The sequence below is a fragment of the Ipomoea triloba genome, chromosome 5 (assembly GCF_003576645.1).
Source record: "Ipomoea triloba cultivar NCNSP0323 chromosome 5, ASM357664v1".
Classification (NCBI taxonomy): Eukaryota; Viridiplantae; Streptophyta; class Magnoliopsida; order Solanales; family Convolvulaceae; genus Ipomoea; species Ipomoea triloba.
The window spans coordinates 30,732,405-30,753,332 of record NC_044920.1 but is presented as its reverse complement, the minus strand read 5'-3'; the positions used below and the strand labels follow the sequence as shown (position 1 = coordinate 30,753,332).

The window sequence follows — 20,928 nt, the reverse complement described above, 5'->3', positions numbered from 1 at the left end:
CGTTAACGCAGAGAGGAATAATGTAATGCGTCTATGTCCCCACCACATCATGTGAACGCCCAGAAAATTTTCTTTCTTTTTTTTTTTCTTTTCTTTATGGTTAACATTTCCAATTAGATTAAAGAGATTGACACGGTAACTACAATTCATCGTACTCGGTAAAAATCGATTCTTTAACGTAATTATTACAAGAAGAAATGTAGATGCGTTTCATCTTGTCTGTCTGTCTGTGTCTTGGAACAGTCTTTGCTTAACATTCAAACCATGTTTTCTTGATATTTAATCCATTCATATATCCTCAAATTCTTGACGTGACAATCTTGAACAGTCATTCCCAGTATGATAATCTCAACAAAGAATCACATCAAAAACTTTTACTAGTCCCCGTTGTAAAAATTCTCGAATAAAATAGTAAAACAACATGAAATGGAGTGGAATTGTGAAGGAATAAAGAATGAAGCTTTAAGTTCAGGAGAATAAGCCGGTGACCTATACAAATAATAAAAACAGAATAGAGGTCAACTGAGGGAAATTTTATTATTTTCCCCAAAATTTTGCTATATTCTGTCTGCCATGGGAGCAGCAAGAATAATCTTTTGTTGAGGACAGCAGACGATCCAAATCAATAGTGCAGCGCGCTGCCCTCGGAGCTAGCTCAGTTTATTCGATCAATCACGTTAAAACCTTACTGTTACCGAAATCCTGGGGTCATTGGGAGACATTGATTGATTAGAGGTGATGAAGACTCTTTGTGCATAAAATGTACAGGTAATGTGTGGAAACTTGGAAACTGACAGGGCGACTCGCGATTTACCTCATCCAGCGACTCTGTATAGGAGTTCTGAGGGCTTCGAATTAGTCTGGCGTAAGCTAAAAAACCTAGAGCCGCCTGTGAGGCTCTTGTGACAGGTTCCTGGGCATGCCAGGATCGCAGGGCGCAGAATGATGGGTCTTAGTCCATGCCTGCATCTAGCTGTCTCCAATATCAACTGCACATTAATGAAAGCCAATGAGAGACGCCCATTTGGCTAGCAGTTAAGTTGATCTTAGCTGGAAAAACCAAGGAATGAAAATAACCTCAAACTGTGGTGTTTGCAGTCTGACCATCTCCCTAGAAGCGTGTGCACAACCGTGATAGCAAACATCTATCTAGGAGCTTACAAAGTCGGAAACTCGAGAAATCTGAGGTTCCCTTTTCAAGAATAGTGATTAAAGTTAGAACCTTTGCTGTGCTTGGCAACAAAAGGTTTACCAATCTCATCTCGAGTGTCAAAGTTCAAGTTTTTCTGCTCATGGAAACCTATATTTTAGAATAGCAGTTTATCAAAATGAATAGTTAAGAGTTAATAGTAACAATACACCATTATAATGTATCAGCAGACCTTTTAAGCTTCAGGCCCCAACTGTACTGTGGTTGGTGTAAAAGCTTCCAAATCTGGCCATTGGCACAAAAACGCACTCTCATGATGGTTTTGTTGACAAAATGAATCTGCAAAAGAGTGTAAAGGCATGTAAACGTAGCTTTCTAGTAACTTGATATTCAAAATAGCAAATGATTGAGGTCTTGAGCTAAATTTTATAAAAAGAATGGGGGCCTACCAAACACCATAATGATTGTACTTTTCTGCAACATTTGATGCGCTTTTCACCCTTTCTTTGCTACTATGCGTCCTTTTCTTCCTCAAGAAGTTCAGCTTCTGCATCACAACTGTCAATCTTTCATGTATAGCTTCTGGACTGGGCTTTTGGCTTATCAGTCCTCTCTCCTGAAGGTCCACTAGAAGAGTTTCGGCCTTCAGTGGATCATTGCCCGACTGAACTGCATTGACGAGAGTAGCAAAGGTGGTGACATTAGGGCAGAGGCCTCTCTGTTTCATCTCCTTGTACAGATTGAAGGCTTGGTCTATGTCATCGTTAACACAAAGGCCTGTAATGAGAACATTATAAACGACAACATCAGGCTTTGCACCATGAAGTTCCATTGCATCTTTTAACTTTAAGGCATCGGAAATTTTAGCCTCTTTACACAACCCATACATTAGTGTTGTAAACGTTGCAACGCTTGGGAGAAGTTGGACCCTTAGCATACAATCAAGTACAAACATTGCTTCCCCCATCTTCCCACGGCGCACAAGCCCTCTAACAATAGCACTCTCGGCAACATTACGAGAGCTAACACCTAGTGACTCCATTTCATCCTTCAACTTGAATGCTCCTTGTATATCTCCCACTCTACACATACCAGTTACAACGCCACTGTACTGTCTATTGGTAGGCATAAACCCATTTTCCAGCATTTCATGCAAGATAATGCGAGAAGCTTGGAAATTAGATGTTCTTTTCAGTCCCTTAAGTATGGATTCATAAGTATCTCCATTAGGAAAATCACCCACTAAGTTCATAACATTCAGCACATCGAAGGCCTTCTGCATCTCTCCCTTCTCACTGTATTTGGCGATTAGCATGTTGAATGAAAGTTTATCTATTACTGCTCCTTCCATTATCATCTTTTTCATAAATTTAACCCCAACATCCAGCATACCTGACTCACAAAGTGCAAAGATAACAGATTGTCTGGTCGACATATCTGGACTAAGACCATTTCTCGTAATTGAATGATATAATTCAGAACATTCTGACATATTTCGCAGTCTTGAGTGGCCATGTAATAGGCTGTTATATGTATCCAGGTTAGGAGACAGAGATTTAACCCTCATAATTGAGAAGAATCTATTTGCTCGAGCCATTTGACTAATTCTTGAGTACCCATCTATCATTGCATTTAGTGTCATTGTATCAGGCCTAACCCCTTGCTTTATCATCTCATCATAGAAGTATGCGGCAACCTTCGGCAAACCACTCTTGAAAAGCCCATCTATTATACTAGTATACATCAGCCGGTTAGAAAATGAAGTTCCTCTTTCCAATGCTCTTGACAATATAAGAACTGCAGCAGCTATTTTGCCATTTCTGCATAACCCAGTAATGAGATTAGCATATGTATAGCCATCAGGGATCACATGATTCTGCACCATCTCATCAAAAAGGATCAATGCCATGTTCATATCTCCTAAGTTGCATATCTCAGCCAACACCGTATTGTAGATATTAACATCAACAACAGAATGAGCATCACGAAGTCTATCAAATAATTTAATTGCCTCCATAAAGTTTCCTCCTTTGCACAGTCCCTTTAATATGCTTCCGTAAGTGTGAAGGGTAGGGTGATTGCCCAATTTGATCATTTCATCAAACAAGGATAATGCCTTAAAGCCATCACCCTCATGTCCATACCCACTAATTACAAAATCAAAACTAACAGCATTAGGAACCAGACCAATCCTTTGCATGTGACGCATGAAATCCTCTGCTTCCCTTACCTTTCCACATTTGCAAAGACAAGAAATAAGTAAATTGCATACGGACAGGTCAGCACCATGGCCATTTTCCAGCATCACTTTGCAGATTTTCATTGCTTTGATGACATCCTTCTGCTTGCAAAAATTGTAAACTAGGGTAGAATGCATGATCTCATTTGGCAAAGCTACAAATTTATACATTTTACACAGTATCTCTTCTGCATGCTTTATCCTTCCAGCACTAAAAAACCCATTTAAAAGCACCGAGTATACAATAGCATCAGGGCATATATCACTGCCAACCATTTCATTGAAAAGTTCAAGACTTTCTTCAAGCATCCCCCTTTTGCATAGCCCTTTAATTAGCATTGTGTAAACTACATGATCTAAAGCCATATCATTCTTCCTCATCCTCTCAAATATATGTCTTGCAGAATCTAGCTTTCCATGTCTGCAGAAGCCATTCAAAAGAGCCCCGTAACTAACTTCATTAGGGTGTAGTCCTCTTGTTTCCATTTCCTTCAGAAGTTCTGAAGCATCTTCAAGCTTGCCTGCCCGGCAGTACCCATCAATTAAAGCATTGAAAGTGATACAATTTGGTGACAGATTCAACTTCATCATCTCATGAAAAATCTTCATTGCAACTGCAATCTTCCCCTCTTTCATGAACCCATTAATTAGAGTATTGTAGGTGATTTCATTTGGAATTACCAATCTCTTCCTCATCTTTTTCAAAAGTAAATACCCTTTTGCACTCCTATTATTCTTACATAAATCATCTATAAACATGTTATATGTACAAACATCAGCCTTGAGACCTTTACAAGCCATGCGATCAATCAGCTCTGATGCTGATTTATACCTTCCCTTCTTGCAGTACCAATTAAGCAAAGTATTATAAGTAACTACATCAGGAATGTAGCCACTCTCCTCCATCGTTTTAAGCAAGAAATTTGCTTTCTTGAGCTTTCCCGTTGTGCAGAGAACATGTAAGAGTATGTTAAATGTATTCAGATTAGGGCATATACATTTTGCAAGCATTTCCTTGAAAAATGACCAAACAAACTCATCACCCTGGCACTTTGAAATTGCTGCAAGAATCATGTTACAAGTGTAAACTGATGGTGTAATTCCACAAGAACCAATCCAATAAAATGCCTCCACAGCATCCTTGACCATTCCTTCTCTCACATAAACCCTGATTAAAACATCAAAAACTGAAGGGTTCGAATTGCAGAGGGAATAAGTATCCATAAGTGCAGCAAGAACAGATTTTGACCCAACACCCATTTCTGATAAATCCCTAAAAATTGACTTAGCAGAATCATACATTCTAGCTCTTACAAGTATATGGGAAGTGATACAGTGCATGTGTATAATGTGATTTAGCTCCACACCTGGTTGTTTTATGAACCACTTGAAAAATTTCAAAGCCAGCCTCCCATGAACTGGCCTTAGCGAAGCTAACTTATACTCCATCTGGTTCAGTGATTCCCAGCGATCGACGGTCAGTATTGCATAGATGCTCTTGTCAATTCCTTGGCCTGCTTTGGCAAAGAACAAAACTTTATTAGTGGAGGCATACATATGCATATCTAGGTTCACCTATTCCCAGAAAGAACATAACTTTATGAGCATATATGTATGAGAGATAGAGAGAGAGAGGGGGGGATGTATGTACTGGCTGCTTGATTTTTGATAACATTAGTTTTGGCGGAAGTTTCCGGTTTCTCCAAGAAACCCATTTCGGAAAAAGCTTTAATTCTTGAAAATTGTGGAGAAAAAATAGTTATTCTTTTGGTTGCCATGGCTATGGAGCTTCTCTTCTCTTGTTCCTCTTCCTCTTTCTGCACCTTCTCGTTGATGTTATCATACAGCAAGTTAGCAATAGCCTTTGATGTGTCATATTGGGCTAGTGGGCCATTTTGTATCATATTGGGCCTTCTTTAAGAACCCATAAAATCTCCCAAACTGGGCTTTGTATGGCCCAATTTAACGGAACACAATTGTTATACCATGAACCAGGTTTCATATTGCATTTTGAACCTAATACAAAAATTATGTATCTTCAGTTAATACATTCTGTACATATAGTTAACAATTTTTGTACATGTAAACAAATAACTTGATAATTGCTAACACATAATATGATAACTATAGGTACAAAAACTGTCAAACTGCAGATACAGAATGTGTCAACTAGATACAAAGTCTGAATGTTATTGTCCGCACGAACAGCTCAACTGGTCATAGGAGTGAAGTTTGGGAGAAGAGACCAGGCGACAGTGTGAGAGCACTTCTTTGTGTGCAGAGAGACCTTTGTGTTCAGTTGAGTTAGGACCTTGGGTAGACCTGGTTCATGATATAATTTGTCCAATTTGAATTAGATGGCTAAAATTGAAATGTGATAATCTATCTATAATTATACATATGTGCCGGAGAATTGAAGTTGGTAGAGATAAATGATGATGTTGACTCCGGGTAGGATTTGTTTATGTATTGACATGTAATTATCGATTGAATCTATCGAAGAAACCATTCATTTATAAGGTTGTCAGTCTGATCTGATATTTTTTTTCCTTCTATTTCGTACCTATTTTCGCTGTCCACAGTCCCCCAACACATGCATGCAGCTGAGCCTCACCATTAATTCAAGTTTATGTATACATCTTCTGTCTCAATTCCTTGCCACTAAGCCTACAACATGTTTCACCTTAAATAATCACCACTTCTAGCAAGTGGAGAAAACTTTTCAAAGGGTTAGTTTAGGATCACGTATCACACACTATATTTATATTTATATAGAAGGAAATATTGATGGGGCAATCTATTCAAGTTGATCGAACTGTTCACTTGATAACTACAAGGTTTCATATCATGAAAGCGGCCCTAGCTTCATAATTTGGGTAGCGTACCCTTTACCTTGCAACCGACTCTTTTGGACTAGACTTCTCCTTCATGGGCCAAGCATATGGTCCATCTATCCCGTTCGTCTTGGGTCTTAGGTCTTCAAATTATGATTTTTAATTTGTACGAGTTAAAGATAAGTTATCTTTATATCTTAGTTAGACATTGTCACTATTTATAAGGGTTTAGAGGTTCAAATTTACCCAGGCACCCTTAGGTGGAGAGGACCAATGCATACTAATAATATAATCAATTATGAGAATGACAAAACCTTGTTATCTTGTTATGGGGTCATTATCTGGACACTAGAAGTAGCCAAGCATGACACTGTACTATTGGCTTACATGGTTCATCTCCACAGTGCTCCTTCAGTGAAATGAAATGTTTCCAAAGTGGCAGACTAATTAATTTCTTGTTCTTTTATTTGATTTCAACATTTCAGACTAGCTAGGGGATTTCATTTTCTTTAACCAAGCTATATGTTTTTAGCAGAGTTTTGAATCCAACAAAATTGCCAAAGTTGAGCCAACATGATATTAAATTCACCTGCCCATTTATTCTCCATATGTTACACCTCCTTTCAGACCATGAAAATTCCTTGCAGGTTTAACCCCTCTCTTCCCCTCTATAAATTGTCCACTATGTAATGTATCTCCCTCATCCACTCCATCTAGCAAATTAAAGTCCTGGTTTTTGTTCAATCCTTGGTGGTGGCTATGAGGGTACAAGGTTCGTGTTGTGGAAGAAACTCGGGGTGGGTGCTGCAAGATCATCATCGTTTTTCTTGATCACTCGAATCGATTTCTGCACACCCTTTTTTTTCTCTGATACTCATTGCAGACAAGATCAATAGTTTCTGTTCATCTGCTTCAACCTAAATGTGTTTTCTTGAGAGTCTTTCTTTTCTGATATATCCTTTGTGCAACTTATCATGGTTTAATGATTATGGTATCTTTTGCAGGAGTGGTACTAATCTTGGCTCTTTGAGGATGTTAAGGAGAAAAAGTGTTGACAGAAGAGAGAGAGCACAATCCTTAATCAGCAAAAATGGTGTTTGCTTTTCATGGAATGTGCTCTCTCTGCTATCTGTCATAAGCTCCCTCTTCTTTCCTCAAGGAGGCATGAAACCATCCCACCATATATAGTCTCCCTTGTCTACTTGCAGAAATGATTATTGTATAAAGAAAAATGCAAGAACAGTGAATGCATTTAAGAAAACATCAAAAGTTTAAAGATTTGATTGGTTGGTTTCATTCCTTAACACACAAGATGCAACCGAATCGCTATGACTTTACAAGATTGCTGTTTTCTGACTGCTTCTGCAAAATCAGCATTGGTGTATCTTGTTGAAAGCAGAATTCCTAATCGAGTGTTTATATTCGTTGTCGTTCTCATCATTTCATTGTAATTCAATCAATATTATGAAATTTTCTGAGATATAACCTATTTGTATCATCAAAAAACAATGTTTTTACTGGTAAAGAAACCATAGATCTCCATTCTCATCTGGCCATAAAAGAAATAGCAGCACCAGTGACCAGACAAAACAGATGAGTTAGTGGGATTATTCTGGTGTGAATCTGATACAGATTTGAAATGTTAAAAAAAAAAATGAAGAAGACCATAAGAGTTCAATGGAATGGCTTTGAACTCAGGCTCTAAGCTTATATCATCTCATCTTACAATCTGTGAATGAAGCTAAGAAAGAATTTACCAGCTAACCTCCTATTAGTTGCAGAAAAAGAACAACAATGAATTAAGGAAACATGAAATTTGAGGAAACTAAACCAAGTGTGTATCTTCATTTGAGTTTGATCTCTATGGGGCTTCCATGATCCCTGCAATCTTCGTTGTCAGAAAAGATGTCATCGATGCTAAGTGGGAGACTTTTAGAGAAAGTGAGAGTAGGCTTAACTCTTGGAACATCCACAGCATCAGCTTCATTGCTAAGAATTTGAAAAACTCTTCTCATGGAAGGCCTTTCATTGCTATCAGGATTTGCACAGCTTAGGCCTACAAGAAGCAGTTTCTTCATTTCCTCCTCTCTGAATTCCCCACCAAGCCTTTTATCTGCTGCTTCGATTATCCTTCCTTGAGAGTGGAGCCTCCAAACCCAATCGACCAAATTCGCCATTTTCTCGCCTTCTCCTTCCCTCACAATAGGCCTCCTCCCACAAGCCACTTCCAGAATAACCACACCATAGCTGAAGACATCAGTCTTTTCGGTTGCTGTCCCATACTGAAGATATTCAGGTGCAAGGTACCCCATCGTTCCAGCTGTGAGGGTCGAGACAGGACTCTTGTCGTGATCCAGAAGCCTGGCCAAACCAAAATCTCCCAGCCTCGCGTTATAGCCCGAGTCCAGCATTATGTTGCTGGCTTTTATGTCCCTGTGGATCACCTGCTGCTCACATTCTTGATGCAGGTAGGTGAGAACTGAGGCTAACCCAACCGCGATATTGTATCTGTAAGGCCATCTAAGAGGGTACCCTTGCTCAGATTCTTCATATAGCACCTTATCAAGACTCCCATTTGGCATAAACTCATACACAAGAAGCAATTCATCCTTCTCAACACACCACCCTTGGAGCTGAACTAGGTTTTTGTGCCTCAAGCTAGCTATAATTGTCAATTCTGCAATGAACTCGGTTCTACTCTCGTGTGCATGCTTTGATCTTTTCACTGCAGCTATATTCCCCGAATCCACGAAAAACGCCTTGTACACAGTGCCAAATGATCCATGCCCTATAATCCTGCTGGAATTGAACCATCTAGTGGCTGCATTTAGCTCCTTGTAACTGAACTGTCTGGGATGTGTCACAAGATCTGCTTTGAAGCCCTTCTCTGTCTTCTTCATCCCCTTCCATCTCTTCACAGAAACCCAACCAAATACTGCAAGAACAGCACAGAAGAAGGCTGGGCAAGCAATCCCAAGCCCCAAACCTAGCCTCTTGTGATAACTATTCCCTGCAGAATCAGAAACAGGAATGGGAGGAGCCTTCAAGGGAGGAACAGAATTAACAGCCACATTATTTGGGTGAATTCTTGGCCTCAATTCCTTAAACCCAGAGCTCTGAAAACTCCAGCTCTCAATATAATGCAACTCTGTGCTCCCCTCAGTAGAACCTGAAAACCCTACATACATAAACTCCTTTAGGAACCCACACAGATCAATATCAACTGTCAGTAAGGCAATTTCAGGCTTGGAATTTGATTGGCTCAAGAAAACCTCCAGCTTCTTCTCCTCATTCTTGTAATCAATCCAAACTGTAATCCAATCCCCACTCTTCAAATTGATGCCTGCCTGCATCACATTGGCAGTCTTGATCGACACGAGGCTTTCGATATCCAATCCCACATGATTCCCATCAGGATCATTGAAATGCAAATCCTGCCTCGTATCAAACTCCACAGCCACAAATTTGTTCTTGGTAAACTGCGAGGAATTCACTAGCCCCAAAAACCCTCCCGGGCTCCCCAAAGTCTGGTTATCAGGGGAGATAAAGAAGGCCAATCCATCCCCAAACGACGCCGGGTTAACATTGTCGATTGAAAACGAAAATTTGGTGGAAAAAGAAGCAGTGGCGTTTGAATCTTTATCAAAGAAACGAATTGGGTTGTTGTAGATTACCGAACCCGAACTCGACGACGGGACTCCGAGCTCTCTGGTGAGGCCTACGACGCCGTTTCTTAGATAGGAGTCGCCAAGAAGGGTGAGATTCCTGAGAGTGAAATATGGGAAGTCAAAGCTGAAGGCTTCTGATGATGATGATGAGCTTGAAAGATGGAAGATGATGGAGAGAAGAGAGAAAAGGAGAAGCTTTCTTGGATGCATTCTCGCGAATCGAAGCTTTGATTTGGGTTTCAGAAGTTTTCAGTTGATTGGATTCATGGGGTGCAGTGGTGGGAAAAATGGAGGATAAACCGTCAGGAAATGGGCGCGTTGAAGAAGAAAAAGAAATGGCTAAATCGGTGCATATGTGCTCTTAACGGTAATATGCATCTTTTGCCCAAACTTATTTGGAAATCTCTTATGAAATGGGGGCCCCTCCCATGTTCCCCTTTAGACGCTCCATTTATTTATTTTGTTCCATCATTGTATCAACTACTGTTAGTACAATCACATAATTATATTCATTGCCGTACCAATGACCTTGTAGTTTAGTGGTACGAAATAGAAAAAGATTATTCGAGACTTCAGTAGGACGGTATTGACTCTTTGTACTTCAACCTAGATATACACAAGTATTACATTATAACAGAGTCATATAAAGTATATAAATCCTCATTATCGTCGATCCTGCATTCACTATAATCATACATATATCAAGTATATGATTATATGAGTATTCCAAAATCATATACAAATTTGATATTATTGATACAATCATCAAGTACACCATACATGATTGTATTTATTACCATCGGCACTATAAAAATGAATCCATATTATAAAAAATTTATGATTTTTTTTTTTTACATTTTTTTTTCTGTGTCATATATGGTGAAAAAGACACATTTTGATATAAACCAATAGCAATGCAGTTGGTGGATGGACATACTAAATTTGGAGTTTCCTACAAAGTGGGGTCCGGGTTAGAATGTTACTATCTTTTATGGTAATGTTAAAAAATGATAAGTGTATTTTGAATAATAATTTTGTTTTTTGAACTTCTCAATTTTATTAAAAAATAAAATGAAAAGAAATATTATTCATTTTTTTATAGATTAAATTGAGCATGTTTATCAAAATAAAAAGTAAAATATAATAAAGATTTTGGGTAATTATTATTTATGAATGTCACATATTTAATAAAGCTTACTATGTGGGTCCAACAATGTTGATCATCATTGCCCATGCCCAAATATTCAAATGAAGCCGTTGTACGTTCAATTTTAGTTTGACCGTATTATTAGTTGATGGCACATTCATTGTATTTACTACATCTACTTACAATTTTTTCTACAAACGTCTAAATGCTGTATTTCTCAAGTAGTATTGTTTAATAATGTTAAAATAATTTAATCATGATGATAAAATTTGACTCAACATTATAAGTATGTTAACATTTATAACTTACTAACAACTTAAAGTGATTGAATTAGATACTCAAGGAATTGAGTATATACATGTACTTTGGTTCTAAGAAGAGAATGTGATAAAAGTTGGATGTGATTTGTTATGTATATGATAGCGTAAATGTAAACGGGTCTATGATTACGCTACGAATACGTGTGTTACGTGTGGTGAAGAATGTCGCTCGGCCGGTCAATCGGTCGGTCTACCGGTTAACGACTAAGCGGTAAGAAGCTATGTCGCTCTACGGGTGACGAACAGTAACAAGGAGAGAGCAAGAGAGACGAATGAGCAAATCATAAGTGTATTAGTGTAGTATCGATGAGTTCTCCTTAGTGAGGGGAATGACCCCTATATTTATACAAAGTGGATCACTATGCACATGGTGTCTGATATGCAAGTGGATGGCATATTTGCATGGGCTGAATAGTCACTCCGCAAAATGCGCATTGGTTCGCTCGAAGTGGTTGAATTACTCGAGGTGATGAAAACACGGATCCCTTGTTCCCGAAAAGTTGTCGGTCGTCACATCAAGCAACTGTTGCGCTCGTGAGCCTCCAATCCACAAGGTGTGTTGCTCCGATCATGCGGCCGACGGACCGGTTGGGTGACCGTCGACGGACTGATTGGGTGACCGTTGACGGACAGGTTGGGTGACCGTTGACGGACAGGTGATTTACGGACCGACTAGTACATGTGCATATTTACCCATTAGTATGGTATATTATAAACACAATAGATTGATAAACTATCTTGTTAAGCTAATAATTAAGGCATGGAAAGAGTTGATAAAAAGAACGTTTTTTTTCTCTTAAATAGATCAGAGATGGCATGGATGCTACGATCTGATTGTGTGGTCGCGCTCTGGTCAAGAAGGATGTTACAAAGCTTATTAGGATTTTTTGGATATTTTTGTTCTTTTGATATAAAAGAAAGTAAAATTATCTGGAAATGGATATATACCTGAGTGGTTGGAACAGACAATAATTTTCATACAAGAAAATCACTGAGTTTAAATTAACAGTATTTTTTTGATTAAGCTCACTTTACAAGGCCATTGTGTTATTATACTGACTATATATAAAAATAAATGCATGTAATATTTGAACTACTTGTTCGTAGTTGTGAGGCATACAAACATGAGATCATCGAAGCTGAGAGCGCAAAAAGTTGGTCAGTTCCAAACATCGGAAATTGGAAAGTGCACATGAACATGCATGGATGATGGAAATATAATGGAGAATTCATAATTGCACTGAAAACCATTTCAGATTCTCATTAGACCGACCAACCCAGTTCTCCCAGCATATTTTAAACCACACAGCAATGGAATCACATGTCAAATAGCCGTTGGGAGATAAGACTGATAAAACTACAACATCACAGGTCAAATAATTGGATTCTTTCCCTTTCATTATTTCACATTTTGTAATCATATATATCCAGTACTCTGACAAGGTATCCAACATCACCTTCCACTCTTTATTCTTCAAAGTTCAAATGGAAACTTTTTATTTATGGCCCCCCATCTTCTATCACTTTATTTTCATATTTTTCATATCACCACTTTTGCTTTACTCTACCCTCTTTAAAATATAAGAAAAATTCACAATCACTATTACTAGTATGAATTAGGTATGGTCATTTCCAAGGAATCACTCTTACACTGCTACGGGTGAGACTCAATCCCGGATCATTGTTCTCAAACTTTATTTTTGTAACCAACTAAGCTGCCAATGTGGGTCACTTATAAATTACTTTCCAACAACACACAATTGTTATACAATGGACCATGGTAAACATAGCGCTATGTGGACCATGATCATTAAATGAAACTGTAGTAGAATTAAAATGATACTTTAATATTCATATAATGAAACTAGTGTGTGAGGAAAATAAACTAAAAAACAAAGTAGTATTGTAACTGCAATTAGAATGATATTTACTTTATGATCTACGCTGCTACATGGACCATGATCCGCAGTAAAATTTGCCATCAACACATCCAGTCATCCACCTGTCCTTCAGAACTGGGCTGGTCTTTAGCACTCTCAAATGGGCCGAGTCAGGCAGTCTTAATAGTTTGGGCTAGCCTAGTTCGGCCCATAGATGTGGCCACCTTAATGGGCACGTAAAGTTCATTCCACACCCCCCTGTCCCTGGTTAAAAGAAGGGAGGTCAGCAATTCTGACTTTCAAATTTCAACAACTCTATTCAATTCCATATTGGCCTTTTGACAAGGTTGTCTTTTCACTCTATATTGGACCGTAGCAGTAATATATAATTCAGCTCCTTTTATAAAGGTAAAATTTCTCGCCCTGACTCTATAGCAATTGTGAAGGAGTTAAATTACAGTAATTCAACAGTCTTACAATGCTTGTTTCCTCGTTATGTAATATATGCATAAAACCTTAGAAATCATAATACAAAATTTGATGAGTTTGAAATTTTAATTTGCCATTGTCTATGCAACACATATCTAAATAAAGATATGTCTTGTTTGTTATTTAAACAGTGGCTAATGATGTAATTTGTTATGAGGATAAATGGTTAAATAATTTTTTATTTAATACCGATATTTTTGCTTTGTTGGGGATGAACACGCAAAGATTCGATCCAAGGACTTCTCTCGTAAGGTGCTCAAAGACTTTCAACAATTCAACAAAAAATTCAAACCGTGAGAGTGACGCAAGCTGGGCCGAGTCTCGATTCAGAAATACCCAAACTATGCAACCAAGTCAATTAACATGTCGAATCGTGTTAATTTGTGTTATTTGGCATGTTTGCATGGCACCACAAATAGTTTTGTCAACATTATCCTTTGATTTGTTGTCTTACAAATATTGGTTGTGATATTATTATATTGGATAGCTACATATTTCCTTGTCAATGAGGGATGCAACTATAGCTAACTCGTTCGACAATTTTGATAGAGCCAACTTCCTTTTGTCTTTATTGTCGAAGAAAGAAGTATGCGACGGTCTCAAGGGAAGCATTATTCGTGGCTACCTTTTTAAATTTTTAAATATGAACATAAAAAAAGACGTGTTTCGATAATTGTTTTATCTTTACCCATTCAAATAATATTTACTTTCAATCAATATTCATCTCACGAGATTCAATTATAATATACTATATATCGAGTATTGTTTATAAAAGAAAAAGATCAAATATATTTTACTGTCTTTTATTAAAAGCTGTAAACACAATGTTTTTCTAATCTTATCAATTGAGTAATAAAAAAAATAAAAAAAGAAGACAAAATTGATGCAACAAAAATGTTCACATATATATTTATTATATTACTAGTTTTTCACCTTTGATTTAATATCTAATTTTTATATTTAAATAAATAATTAATTCAAAGTATATTAATGTATGATATGATTATCTAGGAAAAAGTTCATTATAGTTGACACTAAAATTAATGTTTTATTTGTACTTTTCTAAAAATAATTATTTAAAAACTTATTGCAGGTGATATGATATTAGGTAGTAGTAGATACTATTTTTGGTTGGAATTTACTCTACGTTTTGTTAATTCGCTTTTGGATAGGTTAGTCATTGTCTTAGTCTTAATATTGCTTCTTCTTTCTTTTTTTATTTTTTTGGTTGGTATTGTCTCATTTGTAATTGGATTACTAGTGCTAGTTTGCAAAAAGAACAAACTTGATCTAATTAGTTTTGTTACATTAAAGAAATAGATGAATGAAATTCCTAAGTTGATTCCCTTATACTAGTATTTATAAAATTGACCCGTCATTTTTTAGACATTAATCATCCTAGATGGATGGATTAAATTAGTTCATACTTATCACGAGAAACCTTGTTCACATGATATATATATAGGGTGATGTTTGTATGAGAACCAACCTCTACATGAGTTCATGAGAACTAAACTGGTGTATTAAAAAATTGATCTATAGATGAAATCAATTGGGAGAATTCATATTAAGGATTTAAAAACTATATTAAAATCAAAATTATTATAGAAAAATCCAATAATCTAGATAAAAGCTGTTTATAAACTATAAAGAAACGTTCAAACAAACACGTAGTAATCAAAAGACCAATTATATGTAACTTTTGGGCCCGTAAGCGAAGCAAAGAAGTTAATACCGCGACCCGACCGCGTTAACCCAACAACCAAACGGCCCAGAGAGAGGGACCCACCCGTTGGCGACGTCATCAACTACCCAAAATGTGAATGCCTGACTGAGTGACTGCTCCCAACAACGATTAGCGGTCTCTCTCCGGCATCACCTCTATAAATCGCTCTGTTTTCAATTTCTTCATCACAGCCGCGTTTTACTTGCAGAGCAAAGTTGCATACCAATCCACAGAACCAGATATTCGGAGCCTCAATCGCTTCCATTCCCCTCAGAACTCGAAGAAAGCGCGCACTACTTCACTGTTTGCAAGGTGATTTTATCTGTGTTTTGCTTGAATTTTTGGATTCAATTGTTGCATTTGTGATTGTGATTTTCCGGATAATTTGATAAATTGGATTGAATTTAACGTGCGAGTTTGTTTGCGGTAAGTTACTTAAGAGCTTATGTGTTTCTGTAGTGTATGACTGTTTGGATTTGCCATGAATGGACTGAGTTTAGGTTGAATGGAGCAAATGTTGAGTAAAACTGGTGCGAAGAGGGTTCAGTTGCTTCCGGCAGTAAATGATGATCATGGAGGAGTTATAGTGGAATTGCAGGAGCTTATGGATTCGGATGTCTTCGAAGCCGCGCTTCGAGATTCACTAGCGGAGTGGAAGCTGCAGGTATGCTCCTTTTATTCAGCTTCTTTTGGTTAGAGATGCTGCCTGAATACCTCATATTTTAGGGAACAAGGAGGAGGAAGTAGATTGATTGAGCCGGCCATGACATGCCTTAGCTGTTTTCAAAATTTAACATGTCAAAGATGCTTTCATTAAAAAATTGTAGAAATTTAATTTTCATACCTTGAATGATGTTTTGACAATCTAGTTTTGACATAAATTGGTAATCACATGCTTGTAAATATAAGGTGCCTGATTTTTGTTTGTTTATAAAATGAATTTGACACATCATGGTTAAAGCTTGCTTTGTGGCTTAGGTGCTTTGCCTAAGTATTCATGATAGCACTCATAAATTCATAATAGGAGGAGAAGTGCAATCCATGTTTTCTTACTTTCTTCATTGCCAATAAGGCAAGTTGGCAACCATGCAATTATGATCGACTAAAGTCCTTTTTGGCATTCCCTAACATGATTAAAACGGAAAGATACCCTTGGCTAATACATTTGTGAATCATGAAGTTGCATAAAAGCTGCTTTTCTTTCACTTTTGCTTTTACTTTTGGGAATTTTAGTTCTAGCAATGGATCTTCTGGTGGTGACTGGTGGTGGGTCAGGATAACTTAAAAGTTTCTCGCACAATTGTTTTACACATCAACTTAACCTGTCTATTTCCTAATTTAGTTTGTGCAAGAAAGTAATCCTAAACTCATCATTGTCCACTTTCTTCTATTTGGTAAGTATCTTTTCCAGAATGCATTGTCACTTAAAAACTCTTACAAATTAATGAACAGCCTAATCCATCCTCCCTCACAGTTCCTTCATTGACCAACCTAAAAGCCAGTGTTATGTCATTTACATTATTTGCATTACTTATATGTGAATAAACTGCATGCTGTGGATGTGCAACAGTCTTGAATTTGCATGATATTATGACTCACGATTCTAATGGACTAACATTTGTTATTCTACTGTCCAAACCTGTTGCAACTATCTTTCAATATTTACTTCTTGCATTGTACCCTTACAAATGTACTTTGCAGGGAAAGAGGGGTGTGTGGATAAAGGTGCCAATTGGACTTGCATATCTAGTAGAAATTGCAGTGAAGGTAATATTTTCATTTGTTTCGACTTTGAATCTGTTTGGTGTTTTGCATAAACTGTTTGGAATGATGAGCAGTCAAAATTTGAAAAGACAAGACAATAAATTTTGCACGTGAAAGCTGAAAACATGGAAATCTACTACATATTCATTGAATGGAATCATATTTCTTTAACTTCATATGAAATTATTATTTTGACTAATGTTAAAAAATTTACTATAATAGGCTCCAGATTTACCATCTTATAATTGGTGCTCATTACCTCACTGTGTCATTTACTGTGTGTTTACTGCTTATATTTTAATGTATGATATATTTATTACAGGAAGGATTTTGGTATCACCATGCGGAGCCTCATTACCTGATGCTTGTACGTTGGATCCCTGAAACAGCTAATACCATCCCTGCAAATGTCACACATCGAGTGGGAATTGGTGCTATTGTCATGAATGACAAAAGAGAGGTGATTGCCATCAATATTACTGATAAACCTATAGCATACTTGATTTGTATCACACATTGTGAGATAATAAATTGTGTTAATTAGTTCTCTACTTAATTCTGGTTTGCTAACCTAATTATATTAAATAGTCATTGGTTAGTGACCAGGAGATTGTCATTATTTAATTGCTGTCTAGTATGCTTTTCTAGTTCTAATTTTGCAACATCTGTTTTTAGCTGCTGGTCGTCCAGGAAAACAATGGTAGACTCAAAGGAAGAGGGGTCTGGAAAATCCCAACTGGAGTTGTTGAAGAGGTAGGCACCAAAGCTAAATAAATAATCCTTGCTTGTTCGGTCCTAAATCTATTTTACCCACAGAACTGAGCTTCTTAACCTGCAGGGAGAGGATATTTTTGAAGGTGCAGTAAGAGAAGTAAAAGAAGAAACCGGAGTAAGCATAAATCCATTCATAAACAAATTGCATCAATCTTTTCCCCCCAAATTACAGATATCTTACTTACCATACTGGCTCTGGTATGTTTCAGATCGATACAGAATTTGTTGAAGTACTAGCATTCAGGCAAATACACAAGGCTTTCTTTGGGAAGTCAGATATGGTCTTCATATGCATGTTACGCCCTCTATCATTTGACATTCAAAAGCAGGACTTAGAAATCGAGGCTGCCCAGGTATGAACCGAGCAATTTCTTACTTCATCTATTGTATCAAATCTTTCCAGTTCTATAGCAAAAACCATAGTATGTGTTTCTTCCTTCATTGCAGTGGATGCCATTCGAAGAATACGCAGCACAACCTTTTGTTCAGAAACACGGGTTTTTCAAGTCCATCAGCGATCTATGCGTGGCGAAAACAGAGGGGAACTATGTAGGCCTAACTCCGGTTCCAATAAGGTCATTCTTCGATTCTCATTTCAGCTATCTTTATCTCAACAAGGAAGATTTGGAACAGCCAGACCATAAAATTCATCCTTGAAGAAGCAAGCAGAGCAAGAATTGTATCTGCTCTTATACTCATCTAATTCGTTATATTTTTTCACAGTATTCTTTCACTTTCACCATAGTTAAAAATAAATAATGTATCAGCAATTATATATAGGTCTTACTTAGCTCAATGTATTTGATGTTTTGGAAATAATAAAGAAGATGAAAATGAAATGGATTTTGAAGAAGTCAATGAATAAAGATACCATGCCATAAGTCCAGTCCACCACTACACTGATTTATCATATTTAAACTTTTGACCCTAAAAGAAAGCTTGCTCAAGTGAAAAGGCAACACACAGACTTAAAACCATTGCGACGAATCTTCCGCCGTTGAACCTAACGGCGCCGTTGTCATCTGCCGTCTGATCGTCAGAATCACTGCCCGGAGCATCAGCCGGGGAGTCTGACGGAGCATCGGACGGTGACGGCGACTTGTGCCTCTTAGCAGGCTTGGGAGACTCTGCGTCGGCGTCCGGTCCCGGAGCTGGAGCCGGCGTCGGGGAATCAGTTGCCTTGAACAGCTCCTTCGGCATTAAGACTTTGTCAAGAGTAAAAATCGCCAACGGCTGTTCATCCATCAACGTTCCCGTGATTTTCGCCGTCACAACCTTCGTCTTCAACGTCACGACGTCGCCGTCGTTCTGGACTGTGAAGCCGTAGTTCTTACCGCCGTCGGTAGCCAATGTGTTCGTCTCGCCGTTATTTGACCTCAAATCCGAAAGCGAATGGTAGACGGGAACGCCGTGGAACTCCAGAAGCGACTGTTTCCCATCCGCCGTTAAATTTTTGAATTTCGGCATGAAATTCTTCATAGCGTCGTCGCCGGGGCAGAAAATCGTTAATCCACCGTCAACATTGTCCTCAAATGTCTTCTCAGCAGGGGAAGCCAACAGAGCCTCGGCAAACACTTTGCAGCCGTGACTCGACATTCGAGCCGTTAGGTTCATCTGGCTCGGACCAGGAGCCGGAGCTTCAGCTTCCGGCGACGGCAAAATCCGACTGATCTGAATAACTGAAATGTTGTAAGGTATCTCCTCAACAGACTTTACATAAGTGGCCGGCAAGGATCCGCCGTTGTCCTGAGGCCCAAATCCGACTTTTCCGCCCTTCAGATCCGTAATATTGACAAAGCCGGAGGAGCCGGAAGCCGAGCCGGTGGCCTGGAACATCGTAGCGGCCAAAGCCGTACCATTGGAGATTTGGTGGAGCTTTTTGGAGTCGAAGTAGTCCAGAAGGACGTGAAGGGAGAGAACGTTCTTAATGGAGTTAATGGAGAGGTGCTTGGCGAGCAGATCTGCCATGCCTGCCTCGTCGACGGCGCAGACGGTTATGGTCTCGCGGCTGTTGATATCGGCGGCGAGGTGTGTGAGTGTGAGGTAGTGATTAAAGGTCGCAAACGCTTTATCCTTGGCCAGAATGCGGGTGATATTGTGGGCTTCGCCGCCATATGGCCAAAGCAATAAACAGAGAAACGCCGCAACCACGGCGGCCGCTGAGAGGCTCTGCATTTTCAGAACTAAACTAAGCTGTTCAAGGGAGGCGAGAGTTGCGATTATGGTTTTAGCTTTTCAGTTGCTGTGGAAGTGAGGGTTTGAACGGTACGGCGCGAGTCTATGTAGACCGAGATCTCCACCTGTGTTGCTGTGGGATAAAATTTGTAACCCCCGACTTTCAATAAATTACTCAAAATGCCATTCACCATTGATGCTTTCTTGTCCGCACAAGCATGTTTGGTAGGCTGTAAATGTAATTTTTTTGTGAGCACAATTACATTATTTTGTTGGAGAAAATTATAATTTCACAAAAAGATAACATTACAAGGGCATTTTAGTATTTTCTTTCAATTTTCATAAATTCTATTTCAGCCTACCAAACAGTTCTTTTCTTTCGGTTTGCCTGAATGATGAATATGGAAAATCATGATATCAATCTACATAAATAATTTAAGAAACTTTATTTGGCTCGATAAGAACTTACATTGGTGTGATTGAATGGTGGATATGGATAGATCATGGTGTCAATCTACATAAAATAATTTAAGAAACTTTATTTTACTAGCAGCTGTAAAGAGTAGGATTCCGATCCTATTTACTCGTATCTGGTTTCTAGAGTAGTAAAATGTCTAGTGGTCCAGTGGCATCAAACCCTTCCCTTTATACGAGATGTGGTGGGTCTACTGACTCTTGTGTTTCAATATGTTGAGAAAGTAGTTATGAATAGATACTGCATTCTAATAGAGTTAGTAGTATTAAAAAAAGAGTAGTAAAATG

The 20,928-nt window shown here is 38.1% G+C and overlaps 4 protein-coding genes across 7 annotated transcripts; 1 reads left to right on the top strand and 3 right to left on the bottom strand.

Annotated features, from left to right (window-relative positions):
* Positions 1–362: 362 nt before the first annotated feature.
* On the bottom strand, positions 363–5,201 carry LOC116019487 (pentatricopeptide repeat-containing protein At5g55840). 4 transcript variants are annotated; one of them, XM_031259710.1, is made up of 7 exons: positions 5,041–5,201; positions 4,757–4,903; positions 1,600–4,557; positions 1,383–1,489; positions 1,078–1,300; positions 815–989; positions 363–702 (listed from the first exon to the last, which is right to left on the bottom strand). In XM_031259710.1, coding segments are annotated over exons 3-4 (2,940 nt in total). In that variant the 5' UTR covers positions 4,539–4,557; positions 4,757–4,903; positions 5,041–5,201; the 3' UTR covers positions 363–702; positions 815–989; positions 1,078–1,300; positions 1,383–1,488. The 4 variants fall into 4 exon arrangements, with proteins under 4 accessions (XP_031115570.1, XP_031115566.1, XP_031115567.1 ...); XM_031259706.1 differs by having other exon boundaries at positions 1,600–4,903; XM_031259707.1 differs by having other exon boundaries at positions 1,078–1,286; positions 1,600–4,903.
* A 2,700-nt stretch (positions 5,202–7,901) lies between these two features.
* On the bottom strand, positions 7,902–10,198 carry LOC116019473 (probable L-type lectin-domain containing receptor kinase S.7). Its single transcript, XM_031259687.1, has one exon. The coding sequence runs from the start codon at positions 10,099–10,101 to the stop codon at positions 8,068–8,070; it is 2,034 nt and encodes a 677-aa protein (XP_031115547.1). The 5' UTR covers positions 10,102–10,198; the 3' UTR covers positions 7,902–8,067.
* Positions 10,199–15,570: 5,372 nt separating this feature from the next.
* LOC116020078 (nudix hydrolase 10-like) lies at positions 15,571–18,844 on the top strand. The gene is made up of 8 exons (XM_031260542.1): positions 15,571–15,765; positions 15,954–16,117; positions 17,155–17,220; positions 17,540–17,677; positions 17,893–17,970; positions 18,056–18,106; positions 18,201–18,344; positions 18,439–18,844. The coding sequence occupies exons 2-8, from the start codon at positions 15,959–15,961 to the stop codon at positions 18,646–18,648; spliced, it is 846 nt and encodes a 281-aa protein (XP_031116402.1). The 5' UTR covers positions 15,571–15,765; positions 15,954–15,958; the 3' UTR covers positions 18,649–18,844.
* On the bottom strand, positions 18,815–20,305 carry LOC116020077 (fasciclin-like arabinogalactan protein 1). Its single transcript, XM_031260541.1, has one exon. The coding sequence runs from the start codon at positions 20,164–20,166 to the stop codon at positions 18,919–18,921; it is 1,248 nt and encodes a 415-aa protein (XP_031116401.1). The 5' UTR covers positions 20,167–20,305; the 3' UTR covers positions 18,815–18,918.
* Positions 20,306–20,928: the final 623 nt, after the last annotated feature.

Coding starts and splice junctions, on each gene's coding strand:
- LOC116020078 (XM_031260542.1), top strand. CDS start 15,959: ATGGAGCAAATGTTGAGTAAAACTGGTGCGAAGAGGGTTCAGTTGCTT. Junction 17,678..17,892: donor TCATGAATGACAAAAGAGAG/GTGATTGCCATC, acceptor ATCTGTTTTTAG/CTGCTGGTCGTCCAGGAAAA. Junction 18,345..18,438: donor TAGAAATCGAGGCTGCCCAG/GTATGAACCGAG, acceptor CCTTCATTGCAG/TGGATGCCATTCGAAGAATA.
- LOC116020077 (XM_031260541.1), bottom strand. CDS start 20,166: ATGCAGAGCCTCTCAGCGGCCGCCGTGGTTGCGGCGTTTCTCTGTTTA.
- LOC116019487 (XM_031259706.1), bottom strand. CDS start 5,167: ATGGCAACCAAAAGAATAACTATTTTTTCTCCACAATTTTCAAGAATT. Junction 4,904..5,040: donor TATCAAAAATCAAGCAGCCA/GTACATACATCC, acceptor TTGCCAAAGCAG/GCCAAGGAATTGACAAGAGC.
- LOC116019473 (XM_031259687.1), bottom strand. CDS start 10,101: ATGCATCCAAGAAAGCTTCTCCTTTTCTCTCTTCTCTCCATCATCTTC.